The sequence below is a fragment of the Chanos chanos genome, chromosome 5 (genome assembly GCF_902362185.1).
Source record: "Chanos chanos chromosome 5, fChaCha1.1, whole genome shotgun sequence".
In the NCBI taxonomy this organism is placed as follows: Eukaryota; Metazoa; Chordata; class Actinopteri; order Gonorynchiformes; family Chanidae; genus Chanos; species Chanos chanos.
In genome coordinates, this window is record NC_044499.1 from 2,361,664 (window position 1) to 2,387,330 (window position 25,667).

The 25,667-nt window shown below is 39.0% G+C and overlaps 1 protein-coding gene and 1 long non-coding RNA gene across 2 annotated transcripts; both read left to right on the forward strand.

Annotated features, from left to right (window-relative positions):
* Positions 1 to 263: 263 nt before the first annotated feature.
* LOC115811062 (uncharacterized) lies at positions 264 to 1,532 on the forward strand. The gene is made up of 3 exons (XR_004025273.1): positions 264 to 341; positions 1,058 to 1,132; positions 1,392 to 1,532. It is a non-coding gene; the product is annotated as an uncharacterized LOC115811062 (long non-coding RNA).
* An 11,114-nt stretch (positions 1,533 to 12,646) lies between these two features.
* LOC115811280 (NACHT, LRR and PYD domains-containing protein 3) lies at positions 12,647 to 22,531 on the forward strand. The gene is made up of 10 exons (XM_030773427.1): positions 12,647 to 12,719; positions 14,029 to 15,467; positions 15,552 to 15,835; positions 16,073 to 16,156; positions 16,860 to 17,027; positions 17,804 to 17,878; positions 18,114 to 18,284; positions 18,717 to 18,875; positions 19,031 to 19,126; positions 21,886 to 22,531. The coding sequence occupies exons 1-10, from the start codon at positions 12,647 to 12,649 to the stop codon at positions 21,998 to 22,000; spliced, it is 2,664 nt and encodes an 887-aa protein (XP_030629287.1). The 3' UTR covers positions 22,001 to 22,531.
* The last annotated feature ends 3,136 nt before the right edge of the window (positions 22,532 to 25,667 follow it).

Consider the following 25,667-nt stretch of genomic DNA (forward strand, 5'->3'; position numbering starts at 1 on the left):
TTGATCTTAGGCTGTCTTTCTCTAATATTCATTGTTCAGTATTGGTTTGATAGTGTTCTCTACACAGCTCTCTAGAGGTTGAAGAGTAGTTCAGTGCTCTGCTGTCTTTCCTACACGCTGTGCCTTGCATTGTGTATGTCTTTGTGTGATAATTATTGTCGTTATTCTCACAGTTCTCCTGAGTGTGATGAGTGGTATGATGCTTTGCTGTCTCTGCTGTCTTTCCTGCACTCTGTGTCTGGTCTGACAGACGTGGATCTGAGAGTGTTTAGACTGTCTGAGAACTGGGCTGCCAGGTTCCTCTCCCTCATCCACACCTGCCCCAGTCTAGAGGACATCAGGTAACAGATACATTTGCCCATACATTAAGCTGTTTGTTTGTGTGGGTGTGTGTGTGCATCAGACATTGAGAAAACATAAAATTTTGCTGTTTGTTAATCACTGGCTTGTATTTATTTGACTCTGTGTTCATTGCTGACTGTATTTAGTTGACTGTGTTCATTGCTGACTGTGTTGAGTTGACTCTGTGTTCATTACTGACTGTGTTGAGTTGACTCTGTGTTCATTGCTGACTGTGTCGAGTTGACTCTGTGCTCATTGCTGACTGTGTTTAGTTGACTCTTTGTTCATTGGTGACTGTGTTTAAAGTGACTCTGTGTTCATTGCTGACTGTGTTTAGTTGACCCTGTGTTCATTGCTGATTGTGTTGAGTTGACTCTGTGTTCATTGCTGACTGTGTTTAGTTGACTATTTGTTCATTGGTGACTGTGTTTGAAGTGACTCTGTGTTCACTGCTGACTGTGTTGAGTTGACTCTGTGTTCATTGCTGACTGTGTTTAGTTGACTCTGTGTTCATTGCTGACTGTGTTTAGTTGACTATTTGTTCATTGATGATTGTGTTTGAAGTGACTCTGTGTTCATTGCTGACTGTGTTTAGTTGACTCTGTGTTCATTGCTCACTGTGTTTAGGTGACTCTGGGTTCATTGCTGACTGTGTTCAGTTGACTCTGTGTTCATTGCTAATTGTGTTGAGTTGACTCTTTGCCCTGATTGACAGTGTTCAGGTGAAAGAAGACTGTTTTCAGGCCTTCTACCAGTGTCTCAGTGTATCAGTTGCTGATGGAAACTTCAGGTAGTAAGCTCTTAATGAACCACTTTCTCTGTCTGATTTTCAGTCATAGACATGTCTGTATTTTCCATTGTTATTGTTAATAACATAACCAATCATTCCAAATATTAATACAGAACACATGATAACTGTAATGTATGTATACATTGTAGTTATGCATACAGATTCAAGTGAATGATGATGTAATGTCTACGCTGTCAGATTTCATGCAGTAATTCTGTAGATGTGTAATTGTAACTGTGTGTTTCTGACTGGGCTCCAGGTTCACTTTTAAAGATGAGAGATTGGTTGATGGATTCCCTAAACCACTCCCACATATCCGTTTCTTTGGTCCAGAGTCAGAGAGATCCAACATCAACTGGACAAGACTGACAGAGATCATTTACAGAATAAAAGACTCCAGACAGAAGTATGTTCTTTCACTTTATATGGATTCCTCCAGATGTTTAATAAAGTAAAATGCTCACTACAAATGAAGACACTGAGTACAAGAGATTTTAATAATTTTAAATAGTTTTTTTTCTCTCATCATCTCTCTCTCTCTCTCTCTCTCTCTCTCTTTCTCTCTGTGTCTTTCTCTGTCTCTCTTTTCATGTCTCTCACAGACACATACACATGCGTGCACACGCACATACACACGCACTCACACTCACACACACATTAGATGCTTTGCTAACAGAATATTTTGTACTGCTTGTATGCTGTATGTTGGTTGTGTGTTAATCATTTTCTCTTGCAGTTCTCCAGAGTTGGATGAGCAGTTTGATGCGCTGCTGTCTTTCCTGAACTCTGTGCCTGGTCTGAAGAAGGTGGAACTGATTGTGATCAGTCTGACTGAGAGCTGGGCTTCCAGGATCCTCTCCCTCATCCAGACCTGCCCCAGTCTCCAGGACATTGGGTAAGAGAAACGCTTGCCCATGAATGCATATGCTGTTCTGATTGTTTAAGTGTGTATGATTTATGAAGATTATTAAAATTGTGGTAGTCATGGTCTGAGTTTATGGTCTGTGTGTATTTGGGTGCTGACTAACAGTGTATCTGTTTTTTGTACTTTAGTGTTTGTGCAGGTGAAGATGGGGAAGGTTTATTACTGGAGAAGGGAATCAGGTTACTGCAGCACTCTCAGATACGTCCAGACTGCACTCTGACTGTTCATGGGTTTGTATCTGTAAAATGTTTATAATTATTTGTACTAGAAACACACACTCTGTACTAGGAATAGCTAGTGAAAAATTTCACATTTTTAATATCCTCTTGATTTTCTTTATTCAAATTACAGGTAACCTGAATGCACCACCTAAAAAAAGTAAAATATAAGTGTTTAACATGCAGAGTTGGTGCCGGCACACAGATTAGGCATTTCACATTACAACACTCATCATCTCGGTTCTGGTTATTTTATTCAGTAAACATTATAAAGGCAGTTCAGGATCTGGTATTGAAATGTCTTGCACTTTCAGCCGCAACAGTTGAAATTCAGTTGAAATTCAACTCAGTTTTGTTTCTATAGCATTTTTTACAGTCAAATTGTCCTGAAGCAGATCAGAGCCTAAACCCCCAAGTGAACAAGCTTAAGGTGACAGTGGCAAGGAAAAACTCCCTAAGATGTAGTGAGGAAGGAGGATGAAACCTTGGGGGGAGCCATGACTCAGCAGGGGGAACCCTTCCTCCTCTAGCTGGCATCAGAAATAAAGCTATTTACAGTATTAAAGAGTCCAAAGACTTCCATATTCCACACCATATAAAACCACTTATGGCATATTTACTGTATAGAAGATATTAGGAGTTCTAGATGTATGGAATATAAGTTAATTTAATAATCATACAGTTTTCATATCAGTAAGTTTGTCTTTAAGTACGAATAGCTGAATAGTGGTTGCCAGTACTATAGTGAATCCTGGGATTATTCAGTTGGTAAAGAGGTCAGGTTGGTCACAGTTCCACGGTCAGGTTGAGAGTCAGTAACCCAGGTAAACCACAGGCTGTAGTATGAGGGATAACGGTGTGAGAGATGTGAGTCTGGCTAGAGACAGGAGCAGAATCTTGCAGACTCCAGGTTGGGAGTAGGTGTTCTAGTCCACAGGGCCAGGGCAGGGAACAGGAGCTCATAGGCTTCACGTTGGGAGTTGGGGGCTTGGGAATAGACAGAATAGGCACCTCATTGTCAGAGCAGAGAAGAAAAGAGGGAAGGAGACTGTTTGTAATGTTGACGCAACGCAGCAACAACATTTTAAAAACGTTTTAAAGTGACTTTGATTTGAATGCAGAACTAGCGCACCAGCAGGCCCATTTAATGCAGCGTAAAAACTAAAAAAGAGAGAGAGACAGTGGGCATCACAACCCGAAGGTGCCCCTGAGATATCAACTAATCTCTCTTCTATCATCAACAAACAAGTGGTTGCATGTGAATAGAAGGGAGACAGCACCAACACCTCAGTCCACCAAAAATACACTGTGTCCATGGTCCACTGCTTCTATGGAAATTAGCTGTATACGCTGGGCTGAATAGGGAAGACTTTACTCTAGACTTGAGCTCAGAGAATGTGTCTGAATTCCACACATTTGTCAGAAGACTACTCCAAAGTTCTGGAGCCATTTAGGAGAAGGATCTGACTGTAGATTTTGCTGCTGCAGGTAGTGAAAGGTAGTAAGAGAAGATATGCATTTTGTGACCTTAGAGGATCACAAAGACTGTACCTAAGCAGATTTTTGTAATCAAAACATAACTCAACAGGCAAACAAATAATATTACATAGTATAAGATTAATATGCTCAAACATCCTAGTTTTTGTTAGACCTGTTATAATTGCATATAATGCAACGAACTTCTGTGCATCATGCAAGGACAGCATACTCCTTATTATTACAGAGATGAAAGAAGGATGTTTTGGCAACATAGAGGATTACAGTAGTGTTTGGTTATTATTTTTGTCTCTGTGTTTACAGAGAGCTGTAGATGAAAGTGTGGTTTGTGAAGAGCAGAGTGATGATGTGTTCTGTGTCTCTGATTCTTTATGAAGGAGGAGATGCACTAAACCCACTCACCAGTGCACTGAGGATAAGGACAGAAATCTCACCTGCAACAAGAGTGTGAAGCTTCAGCTCTGTGGAGATTCCTTCACAGTCCTGCATAAGTAAGAGAGTTGAAAAATTACATTATATACAAATGGACATTAACCACAAGTCTAATGCAGTATATGTTTGAGATTCTTCATTATAATGGAGATTTTTGTCCTGAGTGATTGTGGGATTTTTCATGAGATAAGTAATCAGTAAAAAACAACTTCAGATTCACTTTAGTGCTTATTCAGACACACATTCTATCAGCAGCAAAATAATCTCCCTATGTCAGGATTCTCAGTTAATCACATCACTGTATTATTTGTTTTGTGTTTATTTCTGTTTATGCAGCCAATGACTGATATTCTGCTGTGTTTATCAATTAATACTGATAATTTATGCAAGTGTCTCAGATTTAACAGTTAACAATATCTCAGTGGGGTCTCTCTAGATTATAATCATGCTGGCAAGTTTTCAAACTTGCGTTCCTTGAATGTTGTAGATTGCCAGGAAAAATGGTGCATTCTCCAAGAACAAGATGAAACTTGTCAAAGGACACAAAATGTTGCTGTTCTTTCAGTAATTAGCTGTTATTCGTAAATCATATCAGGAAATCTGAGAGTAATTTACTAACATCTGAAATATTAAGAAATATTGTGATGCAGCAGAATAGACACTAGTCCACCACCAGAGAGCCCCGGGTTTATGTCCTGGTAGTGACAATTCAGACTGATTAGAGGCAGACAGTTCTGGGCAGCACAGTGTGACCCTCAGCACATGTTTCAGTTCCTAGAACAAGACCTACAGGGTCTGGTACAAAGACATGGTCCGGTGAAAAGACACGGTTGCTGTCTCAACATGTACTGGGGGACAACATGTGGACTGCATGTAGCTCACCAGTCATTGTCTGGGTTGAGTGAGTAATGGGACATTGTAATTTGAGCGATTTGGTCATGAATAAGCTGGGGAGACAAAGGGCTTTTATTATACAGAGGAGATTGTCAATATTCTGCATATCAGAGCGACATGGGGCCGGTAAAAAAGTATATTACGGTAATTTTACAGCGAATTATTTATAGCGAACACTGAATATTTTGACTGAAATTAAGTGCATGATGGACATACTCTATCTTAAGTGGTATAACTACCATGAAAGGGAGAGAATAGCTTTTATGTCTTGAGAGGATGCATGTCAGTATGTGAGTGAAATTTAAAATCATGACGGAATTTACCATGCAATGTTCTCCTCCCAGTTACCCAAGACCAATTTCAAATTACAGGCTGCCCAGATCCACACGACCCCTACAGCCTCCAGCTTCAACACTCACTCATAAAGGGGATTCCTGATCTTCCCAAACAAAAGGAAAACCAGGATTTCAGCAAGTACATCTACACCAGAAAGACCCACCTTTTCCGCAGAACCCTTACCTCCACAACCCACCAATTAAATCACTGGACCTCTTCTCCACCCATACCTACCACCCCCACGACTCTGTCCTCTAATGCACTTCTTATCATTCCATGATGTGAACTACACAGCACTTCTGTCTACACTGACCTATGAACACTGGCTCTTTTCACCGTGTAGATCAATCCAGTGCTTCATTGTGATGCTCAGTACGCCATAATTTTTATCACAGGATCTCTTTGACCCACTTGTAGCTCACTCCATTATGTTCCTTTATCTTACCTGCATGTGTATCCAGCCTGATAATGACCTTAGCAGTGACACTTATGTAACAGTCAGCTCCTCAGTAGTTATTGGCTTGGTTTTGTTCTCTGCCTGTACTAGAAGTTGCTTTGGATAAAAGTGTCTCCAAAGTGAATAAATGAACATGGAAAGGTAAGTCTGAACCACGATCACCACTAAGCTGTAGATCTACAGCAAGACCAGTGTCAGTGACTACAGCAAAAGCAGCGTCATCAGCCACCGCATCTATATCAAGACCACTGATGTCCACACTGGATCTGCACCAGCGTCACCAACGGCCAGAGCCAAATCACGACCATCATCACTGATGAACTAGCATCATCATTTCCAACACCCAGAACAGTGTCATTAATCACTAGGTGTATCCCAACACCAGCATTATTGACATTATGTACACCCACACCATCACCACCAATCTCAAGATCATGACTAAGACCAGAGACTTTGACTGCTACATCAACACAGTGATACCCAGCATAATATGATTATCACTGGCCACTGGATTCCATTTTGATTCATGAAAATTAAGAACTGTTGTGAGCAATGTCCACATTTCTACAGAAATCTGTATCAGAACCAAAGTGATGTCGTTCTGAGGCCGACATCAAATGAACAATAAAAATATAGAAAACAGCCTTTAAAGATTCTATGTGTTTGATTCTGATTCTCTTTCATGCAGAGCTGTTCATTTGATCAGTTGGACAGTTTGAGGGAAAACCTGATGCCTATTTTCCTCTCAGGTGTGTTTTTGTTTTTCAGGTAAACACAGGAATACAGGGATGTTGTTAAAGTCAGGATAGTGAGCAATGAAGAAAGTTTTCCAGAGGAGGAAAAATGTTAAAAACCACAAGATAAACAAAAAATTTACTTGACATACATTTTGCAGAAAATTACTGCAAATAATATTGCAAAAGGTCAAAGGTCCTTTTTTAACCATTTTGTCCCAATTCAGCATTAACAAGGTTAGAAGAGTTTCTAGCCTAAGCACCCACATGATTAACTGCAATAAAACTAGTATAAACATGGCACAATGTTCATATAACACTGTAATCATCTCTCCCAGTCATCTGCATACAGCACCAGTGTGGGAATACTGAGGTTTCTCATAATAAGACTACAGTACAAACCTCTCTGGAGAGTTGCTTCCTCCTCAGGTCTAATCATGTGACTTAGACTTAGACCGCTGTTACTGTCATTTCCGCATATGCATGTCTCATACATATAGGGAAACGAAATTGTGTTTCACAAGGACCAGAGTGCCACATAAAAAACAGTAACGCACAATAAACATTATAATGATTTAAAGTATAGTGCTTTATAATCTATGTGATCTTAAATATCTGTCAGGTATATCTTCTGTCTAATGTGTATATCTATTCAGTTCATGGAATCTCTGTTCTCACTCTATTACATATGCTGTGGTACATTCTCTAAACATAGCTGTTTATGTGTTCTCAGTGGATCCCCACATGTTCTTTCTCTGAGAGACATGAAAAATGTGAACAGTCACCTGCTTGACATACATGACATACATGTTATAGTTATAACTAATGTTTGTGGTAAGGAGGGAATGTTACAGTTATAACTAATGTTTGTGGTAAGGAGGGAATGTTACAGTTATAACTAATGTTTCTGGTGAGGAGGGAATGTTACAGTTATAACTAATGTTTCTGATGAGGAGGGAATGTTACAGTTATAACTAATGTCTCTGGTGAGGAGGGAATGTTACAGTTATAACTAATGTTTCTGGTGAGGAGGGAATGTTACAGTTATAACTAATGTTTCTGGTGAGGAGGGAATGTTACAGTTATAACTAATGTTTGTGGTAAGGAGGGAATGTTACAGTTATAACTAATGTTTCTGGTGAGGAGGGAATGTTACAGTTATAACTAATGTTTGTGGTGAGGAAGGAATGTTACAGTTAGAACTAATGTTTCTGGTAAGGAGGGAATGTTACAGTTATAACTAATGTCTCTGGTGAGGAGGGAATGTTACAGTTATAACTAATGTTTCTGGTGAGGAGGGAATGTTACAGTTATAACTAATGTTTCTGGTGAGGAGGGCAGTATTTTATCCCTTCTTCTAAGCAGGTAAAAATACTCTGTAGTCCTAAAATTAATGATATTTTAGTGGATAATTTACAGACATCCTCTCATACAGCTGTCCACTAGACAAAGCAGTTACTGACTACACTATCAACACCCACCTGCTTCAGTAAACCCACATTCTCCATGTGCTCTCCACTCCATAACCTCCACTCTCTAACCCACCTCCTCCACACAGACTCACACACACTCGCCTGACTGAGCTCTAAGCCAAAACCCACCCAAAGCCCAACTCTGTAACCCACCTCCTCCACACAGACTCACACACACCAACGTGACTAAGCTCTAAGCCAAAACCCACCCAAAACCCAACTCTCTAACCCACCTCCTCCACACCGACTCACACACCAGCCAAACTGAGCTCTAAGCCAAAACCCACCCAAAACCCAACTCTCTAACCTAACTCCTCCACACGGACTCACACACACCAGCCAAACTGAGCTCTAAGCCAAAACCCAACCCTCTAACCTAACTCCTCCACACGGACTCACACACACCAGCCAAACTGAGCTCTAAGCCAAAACCTTCATATACTGCTCTACGCCACCAGTGAAAAATTAATCTATTGAATCTGTGCCTATCCTGGTATGATCTGCTATGTGAATATTGCACATATACAGTATAGATTAATTATTACCCCTGTGTACAGTGAGTGTGTAAACATCTCACACACACACTCCTGGGCTTTAGTGTTGCTTCCCCCGTTTAAACTTAATGGAAATCGGCAAAACATTAGATCGTAACTGTGACAGATTTGAACTGGAGTAACACCCTTATTTACCATTTAAATTTTAAAATATTTTAGTTAAAAAAAAATCCTGATGGTAAAAAGTAGTGATCTAAATTTTTCCAATTCTGTGACAAAACATCAGCAGAAAGTTTTGAGAGTGGTGATGGCCTAAAACGTTTAGATGTTCATGGAGCTGGAGTCACTCCCTCATATCAAGTTTCTAACGTTGTGATAACAGAATTACGGTGTCAGCAGACAGGGGTCTAAGAGAAACATGAGAGCTACCTTGTCAGGCCAGGACTCCATGGTCTACACCCACCCAAGGATGGAAGAGTGACCACTGACAGAGCGGCCCCATCTATGATAGGGAGAAACTTTGGTTTGAACAGGGAGTCAAAAAGGCCATTTATCTGAAGAGGGAAAGACCATCCCTGAACCGAGGAAGAGGCCTTAGAGTTCATCTTTCGCCATCTTACAGTGCTGTGATTATAGCTACTCCCCAACCCTCTGTGAATAGTACACATGGCCACTGTTATTAATGGTCATGGCAATTTGCATAAGAAACCGATCACCGGTCTCATTGTTATGCAGCGGTGCTGGTTTCAACTGTTATGCGACTGTGCTGTTGTAAGGTCGGGGATAGCTGCAGTCAGCTGAGACTGACAAAGTCACTTGGATGAGTGATGAAACATTTCTCCAACTAAAACTTTGTGTCCAGATATACTGATTCTACTCTGGAGGATGGCCCGATGCACTGTTTGTGACGGGATCAGGGTTCACAGTTCAACAGAGTGACAAAGTACCATCCTATTCAAACATTTAGAAAGCGCACAGCCGAACATGGGGGGGTATGGTGGCACAGTGGGTAGTGCTGTTGCCTCACAGCAAGAAGGTCCTGGGTGTGATTCCCAGCTGGGTGGCCAGGTCCTCTCTGTGTGGAATTTGCATGTTCTCCCTGTGTCTGTGTGGAGGACAGAGCAGCTGCGTATGAAAGTGACTGTGGGATGGAACTGTGTCATTTTATTTCATTTACAGTCTCACACTAAACCCTGTTCTCATTAACATCCATTTACACGCCTGTGTAGACAACCTCTCAAATCATCATTTTTTTTTTTTTTTATGTCAACAGGAAAATCCAACATTTTTTGTTTTCTTTTAATTTACCTTGGTCAAGTATTCTGTGGATATTCTGTTTGTTTATCGCTATGGCTGAGGTCAGCAACTCACCATCTTATGTAAGTAAATATATTATCCTATATTATTAACAGTTGTGTTGAATATTGCATTATACAGTAATAAGCTGTTACAGAGCTGTGTTTCTTCTCACCCACGCAAAAAAAAAAAAAAAAAGCTTCAATTTATGGAAAACATAAGATTCTTTTATATTTCTGTGCTTTTAATGTTCTTTCAAAGAAAATGATTGGATTTTCTTTCAGGGTAAAGGGTCTAAAGGCATGTTTTCTCCTCTTGTATTATATTTTTAAGACTGAAAGAATTAGCAGTTTCCAAAAATTCTCCATACATCTGGTTGCCTTTTTTCTTCATTTGTTTGGTTGTTTGTTCGTTTCTTTTCTTGTTTGTTTGTTTATTCAAAAATCCATCTGAAGACTGTAAGAACACCCACAGTATAATACTGTTCCCAGTTTAGTTAACTGTCTTTATTCAGTCTCATGAGAGAATACATTAAAAACATAATACTGAGATATTATGAAAAATGAATTACCTTTAAAAACGTAATTAAAATAAATATAAACTGTAACATTAAGGACTATCAAATGATACAGATTAATAGTGGAGGCAGTAAACAGCAGATAGTAACCATTAGACGGAAATAAGACGTGTGTCATGTACAACTGATGCAGTAACAACCTGGAGAAACTTGTAAAGTCTTGCGACTCGATGGGCGACGTCCACCGTTTACGTGAACACACGGACATAGTTGGAGCAAGACACTATAAACTAAAGATGCTTTGATTTACATTTAAGATTTAATCACAATACATGCATAAGTATATTGTCCTGGTGATGCAAGAACATAAATGCTGGTCAGTTCTTGTGTTTGTAAACACTAACACAGAGGCAGTGACCGAAGGCAGTCTCTAATGTAGGATATTTAAGTGAGGATTAAGATCCGAATGAGGGTGGAAATGTTGTGTCTCATACTATGGCTTAAATAGTAAACAAATCGAAATCGAAAGTTTGAATCAGAGCAAGGAATTTCACTCTACCGACACATAACTGTCTGTGTTACTGCAAGTTCAGAGTTTTGCAAGAATTGACCATACCCCTCTAACACGAGATCCAGGCGTGTCCAGGCATTGCTAACGCAATCTTACGTACCTCAAACACGGAAGTTGGAGTTTTCAGTGACCCTTGATATGTGCTTTTGTGATTCAGTCTCGAAATATTTAGATACTTTAAAAGTGTTAAATAAGTCGTAACGCCGCACTTTTATACACTTGATTGTCATGTGGGTTTAAGCGGAGACGGGACAGAAGAATGGAACCGCGCGACCGTAAGTCTTGATTTAAAAGCATAAAATCAGAGACAGTCACTAATACACCATAAGTTAAAGTCACGCCTACTAAACATGAAGTATTATTCTGACAAGCAGACAGCACGATTCTTTTTCGGTTTAATCGGTGTTAGTTAATGAGAGCTCTTTGAATAGAGCCGCAGATACGGCACAGAAAGTTGCTACTTATATTAATCGCTACAGCAGCCTTAACTGCCTGACCACGGGCAGCGCGCTGATAAGGTAGTAATATTAACATGATTATATTAACAATTTTCACGTTTCCATAATGTGTCTGCCTACTGAAGAGCTGGAATTATACAGTCACTGTACATTGGGCCGTGGAGAATGTGGAGGTTAGAGAACCGGGCTCGTGACCGGAGGGTTGCCAGTTCGATTCCCAGGACCAACATCCACGGCTGTGTGCCCTTGGGCAAGGCACTTAACCCCAACCCTGCAGGGAATGCTGCCTACTGCTCCTGCATCTGGTGTATGTGTGTTCACTACCCATGGGTTAAATGCTGAGAACAAATTCACTGTTCACAGTGTGTGCAATCACCGAGATTCACATTGATTTGACAGGTCGCACTCTTTTCATTCAAGTTCCATTTTCATCCAAAAATGAAATGTTATTTGAGGATTTGGGTTTTTCTTTTTGTGGCCACTTTGACAATCTGTGCAGCCTTCTCAGATACTTTTCTATTCAGTCATACTGTCCCTATTTCATGCCTGTAGTTCACTCTGTTACGTCCTACGACTTTCACTTGTCTCTGGTCTAATACCAAACTCAGCCAAAGTGCGTATGCCGCAGACATCTCCTTAATGATTGGTCTGTATCCTGCCTCTCCTGGAAGTGGCTTTGGATAACAGCTTTGGCTAAATGAATAATTATAAATGTGATGTAAATGTCTGTTAGGGACAGACTCAGCCAGTGTGAGCTGTGTCTCAAACTCTCTGGCTTTTCCCTTCTATTAAACAATGTCTTTGATTTTAGCATAGTGTTTTTCATATCTATGGAACAATGTCTTTGATTTTAGCGTAGTGTTTTTCATATCTATTAAACAGTGCCTTTGATTTTAGCGTAGTGTTTTTCATATCTATTAAACAGTGCCTTTGATTTTAGCATTGTGGGGGTTTTTTTCATCTTTTTTTGTATCCTGTCCTCCAGAGGAGCAGAGTGTTGGCTGTCACTCTGCTGAGGGTTTGAGTGTCAATGTGTCAGCTCAGACTGGAGGTCACATCACAGCACCAGTTTTCTCAAACACAACAATTTTTGGAGATCTTACATTTCTGCTCAGTGGTCAAGGTAAGGTGGTGTGTTTTCGTCGTCTATTTTCAGAGCAGAAAAAGTCATAATAAATGTATAATAAACTCAGGTTAAACTGTTTAAATTAGAATGAAACATCTGCAGTACTGTTATATTATTACAGGAGCCAGTGAACAAGCAGACACACACTCACAGAATTCTGGTAAGCATCTCACTGTGTCATTTCATTTCAACACAGATATTTCAGCAATATGTTGTTACGTTCCCCTATTTGTCTGGGGGGTGGGCGGGGGGGGGGGGGGGGGGATGTAACAATAAATAAATGTCTAACTTAAATAAGTGAATGTCCCCAACGCACCACAATACAACAAAAATCAACTTTGAAAAAGTAATAATTGGGTTTATTATCAAACTTAAATGAAAACAGGAAGCATCAACCAAAACCAAACAAAAACAGAGACTTCAGGAGGGGGAAAGGCCAAAACAATAAACAAAACAATCTAGCTATTTGGCGTGAATTCTAACTTACCTACAGGTAAAAAGGAAACAAAATTAACAACACAAACTATCCTCACTCCCTAACTAACCAAAAAAACCAGGAGAAAACGGTTTCAAACAAAAAGGCACCCAACCTCCCTACGGGGCTTCCCACGCTATGTATAAAGCTATTTACAAATCTATGTACAATACCAAAAAAAAGAAACACATAGCAGATAAGAAGCAAATAAAGCAAACAATAAATTATCAACCACAGCCAACAACCAACCACAACCAACAACCGTCTTAGTCAGGAGAAGGAACAAAGGTCTGTAGTGAAGAGAACAGGCTTGCTCATATCCCCCTGGCCTCGTTTTCTCTCAGCCAGTGGGAATACGGATTGACAAACAGGCCCACCCCCGTTTCCATGGAGCTTAACGAAAGAGGGAGGAGCAGAGAGAAAGAGAGAGGACACAACACAACACAGTACAACAGCAACAAATATACAACTCCCAGACAACAGTACACAAAACACGAAATAAATAGATACATACGTCTTAGGACGTAACAATATGCATTAAACATTGTTATTTCATTAATATGTACAGAAAGTTCCATTTTCATCCAAAAATTAAATATTTCTTTTTGTGGTCTGTGTATGTGTGTATGTGTGTATGTGTGTGTGTGTGTGTGTGTGTGTGTGTGTAAACCCAGACAAGTTGGAAATCTTTTTTGTTTGACACCTGAATTAGAAACATACAGCATTATAGTCTCATGAGCCACTGCCCATTACCTATGTAGTGAAATGAACAGGAAAACAGAAAAAATCTGTCTTTTGCCATTTCTTTGTGAAAAGAAAGCTCAGGCATGTGTAGACTACCAGAAAAAATCTTTTTTTTTTGTCATGGTCCTTTATTTAAGTTATATTTAAGTTATAACAGTAATTATTATCAATTATTGTTTTACTAAATTATTAATCATTGCACTTAAAATAAATATTGTTGATGATAACACACTCTACAACTGTTTTGTAGACCTGAGCCTCAAGTATAAGGAGTTGATCTGCTCTGAGTATGCATATGTGACAGAGTATAACTCCCTCCCTGGTGAACATGTGCTGCTGACTGACCGCTACACTGAGCTGCTGATCATTCAGAGACACAGAGAACAGAGTGAGAGAGAGACAGAGATTCGCTCCAGAGGACAGAAGTTCTTCGGTGACAGAGACAGTGAGAAGTACAGCAACATCACTGTGGAGCAGTTTTTCAGTCCAGATGATCGTAGACTCACTCCAAAAGCAGTTGTTCTCCAGGGAAACTCTGGAAATGGCAAATCCTTCACTGCACAGAAGATTATGTTGGAGTGGGCATCTAGTAAACTCTATGCAGACAATTTTGATTTTATTTTTCACCTGAAGTGTAAAGAGATGAACCAAATTTCTGAGGAGAAGAGTCTGGCGGAGTTCCTGAGATACAGTCAGACTTTAACACCAGCACAGATCTCACAGATATTACAGCACTCACCAAAGAGAGTTCTCTTCCTCATAGACGGCTTTGATGAGCTCAAACTCTCACAAGACAACATGTCCAACCTGTCTCTGCCCACTGATGTCCAAACTCCAGCCTCACTTGAGTCCATTCTGAAAGCCCTGCTGAGTGGACGCCTGCTGTCGGAGTCCTTCCTGCTGGTCACCACCAGGTCTACAGCTACAGACACACTGAGCAAGCTGCTCAGAAAACAACCCCAGCGTTTCACAGAGATTATGGGCTTCTCTGAGAGGGGTGTGGAGGAGTTCTTCCAGAGGTTCTTTAAAGATGATCAGCTCTTACAGACACAGGCATATGAGCTTGTGAAGGCAAATGAAACCCTCTTCACTGCCTGCTTCATCCCTGTGATCTGCTGGATCATCTGCACAGTTTTCAGGGAGAGACACAAAGATAGTACAGAATTAACCAGTGGTTTGGATACAAACACCTCCATATATGTTGACTTTGTGTCCACTCTGCTGGATCACCACTGCCAGGGTTTGAGTCAGTCTGTCCCCAGCCTGCTGAGGAGTCTGGGCCAGCTGGCAGAGAGAGGGATGCTGGAACAGCAAGTCCTGTTTGATAAAAAGATTGTGTCTGAAACTGTACCAGATCCTATCAGTAACCCGTTTCTGTGTAAGTTTCTCATGAAGAGAAGAATCCGTCAGGAGACAATGTTTAGTTTCATGCATCTCAGCTTTCAGGAGTTCTTCACTGCTCTTTACTACGCTCTGTTGAATGAAGAGGAGTCCCAGAGCATTGTTAGAGAACTTCTTCAATCTTTAGACCCAACACAGCTTGAACAACAGAGAAATAACAAACTCAGCTTCCTGCCAGTGATCCAGTTTCTCTGTGGTCTGTCTAATGAGGAAGTCAACATTTCTCTCATGGAAACACACAACCTCTCTGTTTCCCCAAACATAAAAGCAGAGCTGAAGGAATGGATCATCTGTTTCTGTAAAGAAAGAGAAAGAAAATCTCCCATTCAGCGGAGGATTGCTCAACCCTCCAATGATATGACCATGAAGAACCTAATCCTTCAAGAAGGGAACATGTACCCCCATAGATATTCTGAGACATTCATTCTTTACTGTCTCTATGAGCTCCATGATGAGGACTTTGTGAAGAAAGCTGTTGAAACTTGGGAGAATATAGATCTTGCTGGTATTCCCCTGAGCAGGACAGATTGTTGGGTGCTGCAGTACTGTCTACAGTTCTGTCCACACATCAAAAAACTCTCTCTTATGAGCTGCAGAATCACACCAGAGAAACTGAAGATTCTTCAGCCTGCAGTGTCCAAGAGTGAGGAGTTAGCGTGAGTACCTCTGTACAGAGTTGACTGACCTATAGAGAGTTCACACCTCACTACTTTACTACATATAATTACACATTTTGATTTTGACCAAATCTGAACAACAGTAGTAACCTCATTCAGCCTTACCCACAAACAGCTTTTACTAATTCGGGGGGTTGGCCCTTTATTTGTAATTGATGAGTTGAGACTGTGATTTGATTGGTTTATGAAGTGATTGCTGAAATGTTGATTTTGAAGGTTGACGGTGGAGAACCTGTCAGAAGATGATGTTGGTTTTCTTGTCTCAGCACTAGGAGAAGGAAAAAACCTGAGTTCCCTACGGTAACAACTGTTAATACAGTCCTAACCCATCAGACACTTTTTAGTTATTTCATTTGATTCTGGTTTTACACTAATATTTTGTAATAAGATGACAGTTGTTTCCAGCTGGGTTGTACTGTACAGTAAATTCTTTTTACAGTAAATTCTTTATAGAAATCATAATAAATGTCGTGGATCTCAATACTGAATAAAATTACCATGGTACCTATTTTGGCTGTATCACCAATCCAGAGTCAGGGCTGCTTCTCTCTCTCTCTCTCTCTCTCTCTCTCTCTCTCTCTCTCTGTCTCTCTCTCTCTCTTTCTATCTCTCTGTCTCTCTCTCTCTCTCTCTTTTTGGTACACATGTCTCTTGAGCTGTTGATGAATGTATAGATCATAATATAGACTCATACCCACACCACTGATAATCACTGAAATCACTTACATGTAAAACACCTGTTCATGGATGATACTGTTTAATTATTTCCAGTGTTATTTATCAGGTGTGATCACTTTTTGCTCGTCTGACATTGAAAAAGCTCATATTTTAAAAAGAAATGAATGTGAAAATACTCACAAATTCCATTGGGTGATGATCCGTGAGCTGCTCATGAATTTTAAGTAACAAGAATACTATCTGTGTATCATATGTGTCTCTGTCTGTGTGTGTGTGTGTGTGTGTGTGTGTGTACTGAGACCTCTTATTTGTTTATTTCCCACAGACTGCTAAACAGTGCTCTGTCAGATCATGGTGTGCAGCAGGTCCTAAGTTCTTTCAACAAACAAAAGTCATTAGGTTTAGTTTCTCTCACAGTGAAGACCATCACTACCAGCACTGTTGTCATGCTCAGCGAGGTTTTCCAAAATGAAACGGCTCCAGGGTACATAAGGTAACAGTTGTCTCAGTCCATTAATGAAAACAAATGACATCTGAATGTTTCCTCTTCTGTCTCTCTTCTTCACCTACGGAAAATGTAATTCTTCCTCTTTATTGCTCTCCATTGCTTTGGTAGACAATGCTCATCTTTCTGAATCATATTTAGATGATTTTGTTTATTCCTCTGTATCAGTACATGATATGTGTGTGTTCTCTGAATGAATGTTGTGTCTGGTATGTCTGTCTAATTCTCTAAAAGCAGCAATATTATGGTCAATCAGACGTTTGGTCAGGTCATTCAGAAAACACATTTACTGGATCTGACTAACAGCAGAGTTTATTACTGACTGTATATGACATAAAGAAGAGCCAGGATATGGAGAGAGCTGTGCTCATTACTCATTACTGTTTATTTGACTCTGTGTTCATTAATGACTGTGTTTATTTGAATCTGTGTTCATTAATGACTGTGTTTGGTTGACTATGTGTTCATTACTGACTGTGTTTAGTTGACTCTGTGTTGATTACTGACTGTGTTTAGTTGACCCTGTGTTCATTACTGACTGTGTTTAGTTGACTATGTGTTCGTTACTGACTGTGTTTTGTTGACTTTGTGTTGATTACTGACTGTGTTTATTTGAATCTCTGTTGATTATTGACTGTGTTTAGTTGACTCTGTGTTCATTGCTGACAGTGTTTAGTTGACTATGTGTTCATTACTGTCTATGTTTAGTTGACTATGTGTTCATTACTGACTGTGTTGAGTTGACTCTGTGCTCTGACTAACAGTGTTCAGGTGAGTGAGGACAGTGTTGAGAGCTTCTGTTCATCTCTCACGGTCTCAGTCATAAATGGAGAATTCTGGTAAGAAAATCTTTCCGTACCACTCTCACAGTTTAATGCTGGGTTATAGACATGGTTTTTTTCACTCATAGTATAAGTAATGACATAAGAAGTCATTCCTCAATATAAAATGAAGCACATGATAACTGTGTAGTGAATATATATTCTCTGATACACTCTCTAAATGATGATTTAATGTCTGTGCTGTGAAGTAATTCTGTACATTTAACTGTGTATGATTCTCACTTGGTTTCAGGCTGTCTATTGAAGATAACAGATGGATGTTTAGATTCGCACAGTTCTTCAGCCCACGGACTGAACCATCACTTCTAGCAATCAGTCTCACCTGTCCACACTCACAGATATCCAGCATCAACTGGACAACATTCACCCAGATCATTTATGGAGCAAAAATCTACAGAGAAAAGTATGATTGCTGACATTGCACTGTTTGTGGATACACACACACACACACACACACACACACACACACACACACACACACACATTTTTACACTTCTTCTAACATTAGTGGAGAAGTTGCTGAATTGAATTGAAAAATGCAACTCCTCTCTCTCTCTCTCTCTCTCTCTCTCTCTCTCTCTCTCTCCTTCCACTCAAATCTTTGACTTGGTGTTATTTTTTTCAGTAATATTTACCATTTATGTCCCTGAGTATTTTTTATTGATCTGATGATGAACGTTTCCCACTGGTATTTAGAGTTGGATAAACAGATTAATTCTCTGCTGTCTTTCCTATGCTCTGTGTCTGCTGTATGCTCTGCTAGAACACTTTCTGCTGGATATACGTTGTGTGTGTCTTTGTGTGTTCATCATCTTTATTCTCTTTATTCTTATAGTTCTCCAGAGTTTGATGGGCAGTTTGATGCTCTGCTGTCTTTCCTGAGCTCTGTGCCTGTTCTGAAGAAAGTGGATCTGAATGTGAACAGTCTGACTGAGAGCTGGGCTTCCAGGATCCTCTCCCTCATCCAGACCTGCCCCAGTCTACAGGGAATCAGGTGAGACCAACACCTGTCTATGAAACAACATCTGGTTGGTTATCAGTGTATCAGTGTACATTTTATGAGGCTTTTTAAACTGTAATGTTGACTGAGTTTGTTGTCCAGGTGTACTTGACTGCTAACTAAAAGTATGCCTGTTTTCTGTATTGTAGTTTTAAAGCTGGTAATGAGGGTTTACCACTTTTGGATGGACTCAAGTTACTGCAGCACTCTCAGATACGTCCAGACTGCACTCTGACTGTTGAGGGGTCTGTATCTGTACATTTTTATACCTCTCTGCATTAGGAATAGACATTGAAACCATTAAACTTTTATCTTTAACACATCAGGTAAGAGAAATACTTGATCATGAAATCATCTGTACAATTATTTACGTGTGTACTATACTTAGACATTGCTGATGATCATGTGTATGTAATATTACAGACATTAAAGCATAGAGGACAGCAGTAATATTTGATTATTATTAATCTCTCTGTGTCCATGTGTTTATTTTTTTTCTGTCTGTGAAGAGTAGTGTGGTGATGTGTTCTGTGTGTCTGGTTCTTTATGAAGGATGGGATGCATGGAACCCACTGAGCAGGGCACAGAACAGAGCCAATGGACACAGAACTGTGACCTGAACGTGAACCTTCAGTTCTGTGGGGAGAATTTTGAGTGAGTTGAGATTTAAGGACCAAGGGTTCATGCCAGGAGTAGATCTGTAGATGTGTGGAGTTGGGGTGGAGGTGGGGGGTATTGTTCTTGCGGTGTGAGAGCAAGTGTCAGTCTTTACACACATTTGGATTATGTATTAAAATCAGCTCTATATAACAGTAATGCATGGGGGAAAAACAAAACCAAACAAAACAAAACAAAACAAAACAAAACAAAACAAAACAAAACAAAACAAAACAAAACAAAACAAAACAAAACAAAACAGTCTTAGTCAAGATATCTGACATACATTTTACAAAAAGTGCCAGATCTTTTCATGATATTCAGTCTCGTTCCCATTGGGAAAGCAGTTGGATTCCTTGTAATTAGACAGAAATCAACTGTCTGTATACTTAACCTGTGACTTTAGACTTAAATCAGTCAGATTGATTTTTACTGTGGTCTGCACAGAGACTCTATAGCAAACTGAATTTTGAAATATCTAAAGTGGAATGAGTCTGATAGGACTAATTTAGATGTTTTCATGACTCTGTTTTAAGTATTGACAGATTACTTTGAGTTAAAAGCTTGTATAATAATAATAATAATAATAATAATAATAATAATAATAATAATAATAATACTTTATTTGTATAGCACTTTTCATACAAAGAATGTAGCTCAAAGTGCTTTTACATATCAATAGAAAGAAAATAGCAATAATAATGATAATAATAAAAAGTAATAAAATAAATAAAATAAATAAAATGGTAGTAAATAGACCACACAATAAAAAAAACAAGGATAAACCACATAATTCAGGGGACATAAAACAGGAGAGATTGTCAAAATTAATAAATAAAACAGTTTAGAGTAAAATAATTAAAAGAATAGATTAAATGGAATAAAAAAAGAATTTTAAAGAATGAATGGATAAAATGAATAAAAAACATTAAAACAAAAAAAGAGAAAAACAAAAGAGAAAATTGCTAAAACAAAAGAAAAAATTGCTCATAGTACGCTAGACTAAAAAGGTATGTTTTTAGTTGCCGTTTAAAACTGTCCACTGAGCCTGCCTCTCTAATACTTCTTGGTTCCACAGTTTAGGTGCAGTTTTGTATGTACTTTCAATCATTTTTGTCTTGTCAGAACTATTTAAATGATATTTCTGCTTGTCGTATGACACATGATAACTAACTGACTACTGCTGTGTGTCTCTGCCCGGGTTTCAGGTTGTCGGTTAAATATAACAGAAGTTTATTTGGATTCTTGGAGATTTTCAGCCCACAGACAATTCCAACGCTCTCAGAAATCAGTTTCATTGGTCCACAGTCAGAGAGATCCAACATCAACTGGACAAAGTTCACTGAGATAATTTATAGAATGAAAGACTCCAGACAGAGGTATGTCCTTTGACTTTATACTGATTCCTCCAGTGGTTTCATAAAGTGAATTGCTTGTGGGGGATTTGCCACATCACATCCAGCAAACACTAACAACTTCACAAAACTGTCATCAATGGCTTCTGTAAGTCACAGCATAACTCACCCCCCCCCCCAAAAAGCCATATAAGGCAATAGATAAGGCATACGAGGCTTTATATAAGGCTTCCCTGAAGTACTGTTCAGAAACTGTGAATGTACAAGTGGTTCTTGACTGAGGTCCGTTGTTTGATACTTTACTACTATACTCTCCACCGGATACATGTTGTGTATGTCTTTGTTTATCACTGTATTTTTTCTTACAGATGTCCAGACTCAGATGAGCAGTTTGATGCTCTGCTGTCTTTCCTGAGCTCTGTGTCTGGTCTGAAGAAAGTGGGTCTGAATGTGAGCAGTCTGACTGAGAGCTGGGCTTCCAGGATCCTCTCCCTCATCCAGACCTGCCCCAGTCTACAGGGAGTCAGGTGAGACCAACGCCTATCTGTGAAACAACATCTGGTTGGTTATCAGTGTATCAGTGTACATTTTATGAGGCTTTTTAAACTGTAATTCTGACTGAGTTTTTTTTCCAGATGTACTTGACTGCTAACTAAAAGTATGCCTGTTTTCTGTATTGAAGTTTTAAAGCTGGTGATGACGGTTTATTACTGGAAGAGGGAATCAGGTTACTGCAGCACTCTCAGATACTCCCAGACTGCACTCTGACTGTTGAGGGGTCTGTATCTGTACATTTTTACACTTCTCTGCATTAGGAATAGACATTGAAACCATTTTACTTTTATCTTTAAACAGTTCAAAAATCTGACACTGAAATGTAGAAATTGCTGTTGACTGAGCTTGTTGATTTGTCATAGACCAATTTAACATGGAAGTGAGGTTTGTGAAGAGCAGAGTAATAATGTTTTCTGTGTCTCTGATTCTTTATGAAGGAGGAGATGCACTAAACCCACTGACCAGTGCACTGAGGACAAGGACAGACAACTCACCTGCAACCAGACAGTGAAACTTCAGCTCCATGGAGAGTCCTTCACAATCTTAGATTAGTAAGAGACTTGAATTTTAGAATTACATTACATACAAATGGGCATTAACCACAAGTCTAACGCAATGCATGGCAGAGAGTCTACATTGTTAGAGAGATTTTCATAACAAGTGATTGTGGGATTTTTTATGAAATAGATGATCGGATTTTTAATAAAACGGATTCAGATCAGCACACTTCAGTGCACATTTACACACACATTACATCAGAACCTAAATACCCAAGATTCTGCACATTTACACACACATTACATCAGAACCTAAATACTCAAGATTCTGCACATTTACACACACATTACATCAGAACCTAAATACCCAAGATTCTGCACATTTACACACACATTACATCAGAACCTAAATACTCAAGATTCTGCACATTTACACACACATTACATCAGAACCTAAATACCCAAGATTCTGCACATTTACGCACACATTACATCAGAACCAAAATACTCAAGATTCTGCACATTTACACACACATTACATCAGAACCAAAATACTCAAGATTCTCAGTTGATTACACAACTGACCTGACCTAAGTATTTATACATTTTGTGTTTAGCATTTAATTAATCTGGAAAAATCAGCTAATCTGAGATTTTAAAAAAATGAAAATAAAGCATGTTTCTTGGTCTCGTTGTGTAGATTATTTTGTGTATACAGTATGTTTTTTCTCATCTGTTTATTTGGTCAATGATAGTATTCTGTTGTTGGTCCATCAATACTGATAATTCATACAGGCTTCTTAAATTTAACAAAAGACTAATATTTCAGTTGAGACACTTTCATTAGATTATAATCATACTGACAAATTTTCACTCTTAAAAGTTTCATGGAAGTATGTGCATGGTGGACATTCTCTGTCTGAAGTTGTATGAGTACCATGAAATGACGAGACGAGTTTTGTACTTTTGAGAGTGAGTTTTTTTGTGTGAGTTTGTAAGTGTAATATGAAAAGCACACCAGATTTATTGTACAATGTCTACAGTCTACATCTGCTACACTGACTCAAGTACATCTACACCAGCACCTGTGACAGCAACGTCCAGATCTAAACCAAAAGCACCTACACCAAGACCAGTATCAGTGACTGCTAGATCTGCACAAAGACCAGTGTCAACACCCACTAAAGCTACACCAAAACCAGCATCAACCACTAAATCTACACCAAAACCAGTATCATCAACCACTAAATCTACACCAAGACTAGCATCAACCACCAAATCTTCACCAAGACTAGCATCATCAACCACTAAATCTACACCAAAACCAGTATCAACCACTAAATCTACACCAAAACCAGCATCAACCACTAAATCTACACCAAGACTAGCATCAACCACTAAATCTACACCAAAACCAGTATCAACCACTAAATCTACACCAAAACCAGTATCATCAACCACTAAATCTACACCAAAACCAGTATCAACCACTAAAGCTACACCAAGACTAGCATCAACCACTAAATCTACACCAAAACCAGCATCAACCACTAAAGCTACACCAAAACCAGTATCATCAACCACTAAATCTACACTAAAACCAGTATCATCAACCACTAAAGCTACACCAAAACCAGTATCATCAACCACTAAATCTACACTAAAACCAGTATCATCAACCACTAAATCTACACTAAAACCAGTATCATCAACCACTAAATCTACACTAAAACCAGTATCATCAACCACTAAATCTACACCAAAACCAGCATCAACCACTAAATCTTCACCAAAATCGGTGACATCCACCTCTAGACTGACATGAGTGTCACCGGTGACGAGAACTAAATCAAGACCATGATCACTGACCTGTTGATCTATATCTAACCTGTCTCTTTTATCCTCGATCTCTTGATCCGTGGTTCTCAAAATTTTCAGCCTCAGGGCACCCCTATACATAATTTTTTCATCCACAGCACCTCTAAATCACATTTGTTCTTTTCACTCTCAGCCCTGTATATTTATGCCATCTTTCACTACTTTGATGTTTAGCATAACAGTATGATAGGCCCTATTATAACTATTTTCATCATTATAATTATTGTTGCTATTGTTATTATTATTATAAGATGATGATGGTGACCACAACATTCAAATGAATTAGTTTTGTTATTCCGTACATCAGATGCATTCAATTTAATTCAAGAAAAATGCCATATTTCATATAACATATTTCCAACATATTTTCATATTTCATCAGATGTAAACATATTTCATGGGCAAATTTTAAACATGACTTTTGGAAATCATAGGTAGGCCCGCTGGTCAGTTTAATGGGAGGCTTGTGGACAGTGCAAAGTGGAGGTGTTGTTCTACTGACAGCCTTTGCCTCAACTTATTACCTCCCCCAAGGAGGTTCTGTTTTCGGTGCGGTTTGTTCGTCTGTTTGTCTTACTGTCTTACTGAGATAGGGCAAAAATTAGTCCTTATATCACTCTATGCACCGTGAGTTCAGCTCTTAAGGCCAGTTTACCCATATTCCGTTTTAAAAATATTTAATAGTGTACTTAAGTCATAAGGATGCATCCTGCCTGTGTGTAAATTGAGACCGTATTTGTTTATTTGCTTTGAAAGCATGCATAGCCATTTAAGATGCTTGCTAACAGATCATTATCTTTGATTGGTTTCTAGTAGTGGAACCTGTCAGAGTTCTACTTGGATTATGCAGACAAGTGAAAAACACAGGTTTCTCAGAGAAGAATAGTTGTTTCCAGGTTTAGAATATTACAGTGCATACTTAAAACAATTTTAAAACAAGCTGGGACCATTGTTCTGTTGTGTCTTATTCCAGTTCAGCATTGATCAGATTCCTTATCTTCCTCTTTCTTTCTGTCTCCTCTTTCTTTTCTCTCCTTCAGAGGAGCAGAGTGTTGGTTGTCACTCTGCTGAGGGTCTGAGTGTCAGTGTGTCAGCTCAGACTGGAGGTCACAGCACAGCAATAATACTCCATAACAACGTATTTCACGATAAGGTTACATTCACAACCACTGTTTCTGGTAAAGAGCAAATAAAAAAACACTTTCTTCATCTCTCTTTTTATCAGAACAGGAGAATGCAGAACAGAAAAATACATTATCCACATACAAATATACAATATCCATAGCCAGCTGACTATGTTAGATTTAATCCATTATAGACTCCTCTGTTCTGTTTTGAATGGTACAGAACATAGCTCCAGAGGTCATGCATAACTGTCACATTTAGTTTAATTAATCAATGGTAAAAGAGTAATGTAGTGATAGTAATGTGTACCATATGTATACTGTTTCGGAATGAGCTATGACCCTGTGTTCTCTCTGAATCATTTGTTGAGAATACAGGGAGACTGATTCCAGACAGGTTTCAGCTAATTTAAATGATTTTCATTCCTACAAGGAAAATAAGGAAGAACAGGCTCTCTTCCACACTCAAATTTTATTTTGCCGCTGCTACGTGTTCTCTTCTTAGGGATGTTATTGTCCAATAGGCAGAGACTCAGTAATGTTTTAAATGTTCACTGAATATGAAGTTGTTTTTTGTATGTTCAGTTATTTTCCCTGTACTGTTTGACTATTGATACAGTAAATAAACTGTCTCTTCACAAATTCTGGACTTTTAATCTTTTTGTATCTGATCCATCTGAGAGGAGATTCTGTCTGTGAATCAGCCATAACATACAGCAG

Excerpts from the sequence above, each read along its gene's own strand:
- LOC115811280 (XM_030773427.1), top strand. The coding sequence starts at position 12,647 with ATGAAACATCTGCAGTACTGTTATATTATTACAGGAGCCAGTGAACAA. Across the intron at positions 15,836-16,072 it reads TCCAAGAGTGAGGAGTTAGC|GTTGACGGTGGAGAACCTGT; the intron begins GTGAGTACCTCT and ends TTGATTTTGAAG. Across the intron at positions 16,157-16,859 it reads AAAAACCTGAGTTCCCTACG|ACTGCTAAACAGTGCTCTGT; the intron begins GTAACAACTGTT and ends TATTTCCCACAG.